This window comes from Carcharhinus amblyrhynchos, chromosome 3 (genome assembly GCF_965287045.1).
Source record: "Carcharhinus amblyrhynchos chromosome 3, sCarAmb.v2.hapA, whole genome shotgun sequence".
In the NCBI taxonomy this organism is placed as follows: Eukaryota; Metazoa; Chordata; class Chondrichthyes; order Carcharhiniformes; family Carcharhinidae; genus Carcharhinus; species Carcharhinus amblyrhynchos.
Window position 1 is genome coordinate 98,876,925 of NC_137326.1, and position 6,000 is coordinate 98,882,924.

General features: G+C 41.7%; 1 protein-coding gene across 1 annotated transcript in view; it reads right to left on the reverse strand.

Moving 5' to 3' along the window:
- Positions 1-5,058, reverse strand: part of LOC145341472 (transient receptor potential cation channel subfamily V member 6-like) — a 47,548-nt gene extending 42,490 nt beyond the window's left edge. The window contains exons 1-2 of the mRNA XM_080186438.1: positions 4,998-5,058; positions 2,524-2,618 (exon numbers count right to left, since the gene is read on the reverse strand). Coding sequence (XP_080042564.1) covers positions 2,524-2,618; positions 4,998-5,032 — 130 coding nt within the window. The 5' untranslated portion in view covers positions 5,033-5,058. The remainder of the gene's footprint in view (positions 1-2,523; positions 2,619-4,997) is intronic.
- Between the last annotated feature and the right edge of the window lie 942 nt (positions 5,059-6,000).

Consider the following 6,000-nt stretch of genomic DNA (forward strand, 5'->3'; position numbering starts at 1 on the left):
TTACCCTTTCAAAGCACCCAACCACTTTGCAGCCTGGCTCACTGGTGTGTTTAAGCCCCACCTCTCCCAGAACCAGTGCACAACTCACCAATCTCCAAAAAAAACAGTAAGAGTGGTACGACTGTGCTCCGTTTTTCTCGCCATTATTATATTTTTGGAAAAACTCCACCCAATGTCCTGGAATGGGGGATGGTTTGCTGAACCTCCCTGGAGACAGCCGTATGTATTTTGGTTATATTGGGGACAGAGGCTTATGTTAAAATGTATAGAAATTTGAGTTTTCACACCTTGACACAAAAGAAGGGGAGCTGGCCTTGCTGCAAACTCTCAGGGTGGGAGTTTCCAGCCCCGCTCGCCCCAAAACCGGAAAATCCCACCCGGGGTCAATGCCCTTTGCATGATCCATTCCCCCAGTGCACTCCCCCCACCCTGGCCTCCCCCCACCCCCACCCGTCATGATTCCCGTGGTGGACGGGATGAAAAAGTTCTCCCCTCAGACTTGGACTACAGACACCCAGATAGAGAGAGACAAACAACTGCTGTTGTGCCAAGCAAAGGAAAAGACTGTTTCTGTGTTAACCAACAAAGGAGGGTGCTGGTGAGAAAAGATTTCCTGTTTCAAGGCACAAAACGTACAGAGATTTAAAGAGCAAGGAGTTGCCAGTGGGTTCCTTGGTACTGGAAGTCTGTTCAATGATGCACAGGAGATGGAATAAAGGAACTTCTAAAAAGATACTGAATGATTGGCCCTAATTTGGCAGGGAGAAGGGATCATGTTGGAAACTGGAAGGAGTTTGGTACTTCGGCTACAGATATGTTGTAAGTTTAGCACAAAGTCTAAACGTGGCATGGCATTTTTGGTTCTGCTAATTAGTTAATGGGAAAATTCTGTATTTTCTTGTATTAATTGGCTATCAAATAATGTTTAATTAATGTCGAGTTTAGGTTGTTTGTTACAGTAATAGTCTTAAAAATCTTGCCACACATTTCTTTCTGTCACCCGCTAGGAAATTTATTTTTCACCAGTAATCAATTGCTATGGGCATTGTAACAGTGGGTAAATGCATTGTTTTATGTCATAACTAACCACGCAGATCAGAAATGTTCCAATTGTGATCATTTATAAGCTGAATTAATTACTCACAGTATTAGGAAGGTTAATACTGATCTCAGTACACACTATAACAATGCTAATTTGCATTTATATAGCACTTATAATGCAGTAAAAGGCTTCAAGGCTTTTCACAGGAGTATTACCAAACAGAATGACACCAAGCCATGTAAAGTGATATGAGGACAGATGGTCAAAGTAGACGTTAAAGAGCATTTTAAATGATTGAGGATGCTAGAGAGATGGGCAGGTTCGGGAGGGAAGGTAGGGAGATTTCCAGAACATAGAGCCTCGGCAGTTGATGGCATAGTCACCAATGATGGCCAACAAGAAGGGAAGAATACGTGGGTCTACTGTATACAGTGACCTCCATTGTTAAGCGCACATGCAGTGCTTGCATAAGAATATTAGCCAGTTCAGTTGTGATGCTTTATATCTCAGCCCAAACAACTTGCCAGCATAACTGTTGCCATTTATTGAGTCATACCTGGCAAGAGTCCATGCATTTAAGAGAAAATAAAGAAAAATGGGAAGACAGTATGAATGCTTAAAAATTCCAACTCAAATCAAATCCAAGAACTAATTTAAAAAACACATTTGACTTTTTAACACCACAGGTTGGGGAATTCAAGATGTCGAGTGTTAAGCTGTTTAAAATGAAAATCTAATCCCTGCAGTGCTCATGAGTTAGCTGCAGTCTCTCACACACAGAATAAATGTTGTACTTCATGAATTTTTATTCAGTGTCTTCTATATATGACATGAAAACACTGTCAAGATGCAACAGTGTTTCATTACAGAAGTGTTGTGATAAGTCTGTAAGTTGTAATTGCAATTTTTATCATAATATATCATAACTAACAATCTGGTTTCTAAATATTGTGTCATTGGGCTTTCATCAATGGATGAATATCAATACCTGCCCTGAATTGCTAACACCCAGGGCTTGCTAATGACATGTAAATTATGTCATAAATATTTAAATTGGCTTAGCACCCAGAGTTAATGGGAGGAATTTTCCCGACCTGCCCATCATGGGAATCATAACGGACGAGGCGCCAACCATGGAAAGGTCCGTTGACTTCGGGCAGGATTTTCCGGTTTTGGTGCAATCGCAGCTGGAAAATCGCGCCCAATGTTTTGAGTCCATATGGTTCTTCCGCAGAACTGAAGAGGGATACAAATGTGAGGAGGTATATAGTTGGGGAGGGAGTGAGCAGAATAGGAGGAGAAAGAGAAGGAGAGAAATATAGACAAGTTAATCCAGATCCCTTTCTTACTGCTGATAACATTCAGCATCGAATGAGGAAATTCATTTCCTGCCTGTATTGTTAACACATGATGGAGAGAAGAGCGTAAAGTGGGGAGGAAACAATTAAATGTAGAGAGAAATCATCTATTATTAAACACACCTCGAATGGCAGGGTCAAAGTCTTTACTTGTTAATAAGGACTTCATGCTGACGGTGTCATTTATGTGAGCTGCTTTAAAAAACTCACTTCCATGCCTGCAAAAACACATTTGTTTCTGTATTTATTCAAGGAATGAAACATTAGAGTTACTTCAAATCTATTTAAAATGCATTTACAAAGAACAAAGAACAACCCAGCACGGGAAACAGGCCCTTTGGCCCAACGAGCCTGCGCCGCCGCATCACCCTACACCTATTCTATCCTGCGCGTCTATGAATGGAACCCCTAACTTAGCCAGATACAGGGGAGAATAGTGTCAATTTGGTAAACCAATCAGCCTAAGAGCACATCTTTGGGGTGTGGGAGGAAACCGGAGCGCCCGGAGGAAACCCACGCAACCACAGGGAGAATGCACAAACTCCCACAGACACAGGCCCAAATCCATGTATCTGCACAGCTAGCAGTGCTAGTCACCGAGCTGTTGCGGCGCCCGTCTACTGGTCCAGGATCAAGCACGCACACCGACACGAAGTACTAGGCCACTCCTGGAACCTCCAAGAGCAGCCCACACACGACCCACCGTGTGCATGCCCCTCGTTTGACAACGAGGTGGACCTCCACCTGCGGAATAAAAGACAAAAACGTTAATCTTACAAGTCTGCTTTTCCGGTGTCTCCCGAGGTTCTAACCTTATTTAATAGCCCCTACCATAACCCTCCATCCTCGTTTCACTCATATGTTCTATGTGTCTATCTAACTGAACCTTAAACGAGTCCAATGCTCCTGCCTCCACCACCCTACTCGGTAGCGCGTTCCATACCCCCACAACTCTCTGCGTAAAGAACCTTCCTCTCACATCCAAATTATACCTCTCCCCCCCCACCCTTAAATCATGACCTCTCGTATTTGTACCCAGTCTAGGGAGCAGTCTCTCACTAATAACTCTATCTATTCCCTTCAGTATCTTATATACCTCTATCATGTCCACCCTCAATCTCCATCTTTCCAAGGAGAATAGTCCCAGTTTCTCCATCCTTTCCTCGTAACCCAGCCCCTCCATGCCAAGCAACGTCCTGGTAAACCTCCTCTGCACCCTTTCCAGAGACTCCACGTCCTTCCGGTAGTAAGGTGACCAGAACTGGACACAGTATTCCAAATGCGGTCTAACCAACGTTCTATACAACTGAAGCATTAGATGGCAGCTTTTATACTCTATACCCCTTCCTATAAAGGCTAGCATTCCATAAGCCTTCCTAACAACCTTCTCCACTTGTGTCGCAACCTTCATGGATTTGTGAACCTGCACTCCCAGGTCCCTCTGTATTTCTATACTCCTAATCTGTCTACCTTTTATCACATAGCTCCTCTCTGCATTATTCCTTCCAAAATGCATCACCTCGCATTTGTCAGGATTAAATTCCATCTGCCACCTATCTGCCCAATGCATCAACCTATCTATATCCTGTTGTATCACCTGACAATCCACTTCAGTACCCGCCAACCCTGCCATCTTGGTGTCATCAGCAAAATTGCTGATCATACCACCTACGCTCTCTTCCAAGTCATTTATGTAGACTACAAAGAGGAGAGGTCCCAGTACCGAGCCCTGCAGCACACCACTGGTCACTGGCCTCCAGCCCGACAAGGTCCCCTCCACAACTACCCTCTGTCTCCTATTACCCAGCCAGTTCTCAATCCACCTAGCTACCTGACCTCGTATCCCATGCGCCTTAACCTTTTCTACCAGCCTACCATGAGGGACTTTGTCAAACGCCTTACTGAAATCCATATAGATGACATCAACATTTAATGCCAGATAATCTTAAACAGCTCTAAAACATTTTCCCTTCTTAGACATGTGGCTTATTCAAAGGATCAATGCCTAGACTTTTAAAAGTTTGAAGGCATGGTACAGATTAACCAAACTTAAAATAAAGCTTTATCAAAATTGTGATCAAAAAGATTTTTATTTATTTATTATTTTTATTTTTTACACGATGTCAAAATTTTGATAAAAATTAAAATGGAACTCCTTTCTCTGTTACAGTCCCACTCTGTATCCCCTCTACCAAAAACAGGCCTCCAAAATTCAGTATAATTATTCCTGCAAAACATAAACGGCTCTGCTCAACTGGTGAACGAGGCTCAGATTGGAAGCATGAATTTAGGAAACTTAGTCCCGTTATTTAAAAAGCTCATCCATAACCCTGTATCCAATTTTAAATTCATTTTTCAGCATCCAGATGGAACACTCAAAAGCATAAATTCAAACAGTTATTTGCATAACACATAACTTATAAAAATATTCACAATTTTTTCAATCAATTCTATTTTGGTTGCTAACTGTTTCATCGTAATTTATATCAACCTCAGTTGCTCCCCATCCCCTACATTATGTTCTACAAAGTTCTAACTATGTTGTGTGGTTCAGCTTCTTTTATAAACCCTGTTCTTAAGGTCTTTCAGTTTGTTACCTCGCTGTATCGTTCATGTTCACTGTGATATACATTTGGACTTTATAAGTTGGTTTCAGTAGTTCTGTTGTGGTTGATTCCTTTACAAAGAAGAAAGAGGAAAGATCATTTAGAAGTTTTGAAAATAAAAAAACGTATTATGGACCCCTAAGCTAAAAGCCTGGCTGACCAATAGTATATATTAACATAGGATCTTAGAATCCCTTCAGTGCAGAAGGAGGCCATTCAACCCATCAAGTCTGCACCATCACAATCCCACTCAGACCCTATTCCTGTAACCCCACATATTTACCCTGCCAATCCCCCGACACTAAGTGACAATTTAGCATGGCCAATCAACCTAACCCGCACATCTTTGGCGTGTGGAAGGAAACCGGAGCACCCGGAGGAAACACATGCAGACACAAGGAGAATGTGCAAACTGCAAACAGACAGTGACCCAAGGCTGGAATTGAACATGGGTCCCTGGTGCTGTGAGGCAGCAATGCTAACCACTGTGCCACTATGCCGCCTAGAATGCAGGTAAGCTCCTCATAAAATTAATAGCCAGCAAATGGTGCTGAGTGCAGCCTTAAGTTCCATATCAGTCAGTGAGATCTCACATTGGCATCCCACATTTGTCCATTGAGATATTCAGCATCTTCTGCCACAGTCCAGTAAACACATACCAGATTTTTATGAAATAGAATTGTTTGTGATATTCATTGCTGGTTATATGGCAGCATTAGACTAGCTGTTTAACCTCTTAATCAATGTATTCTTGCAAGAGATAACAAATATGAAACTCCTGTAACATTTTTAATTTGTAAATCTTTGCGGTGTCAGGCAGAGAATCTAAAAGACAAATGGAAAATATTTAGTCTATCTTTCAATCAAACTCTGCTTTACTTAATTTAATGTTTAATTAAAATTTACCAGCTTTTGCAATTTATGCCAATTAGCTGTTTTCAAAAATGCTTCTTAAAATATTCGTAAACTGATCCATTACTTGATTAAAAAAAAT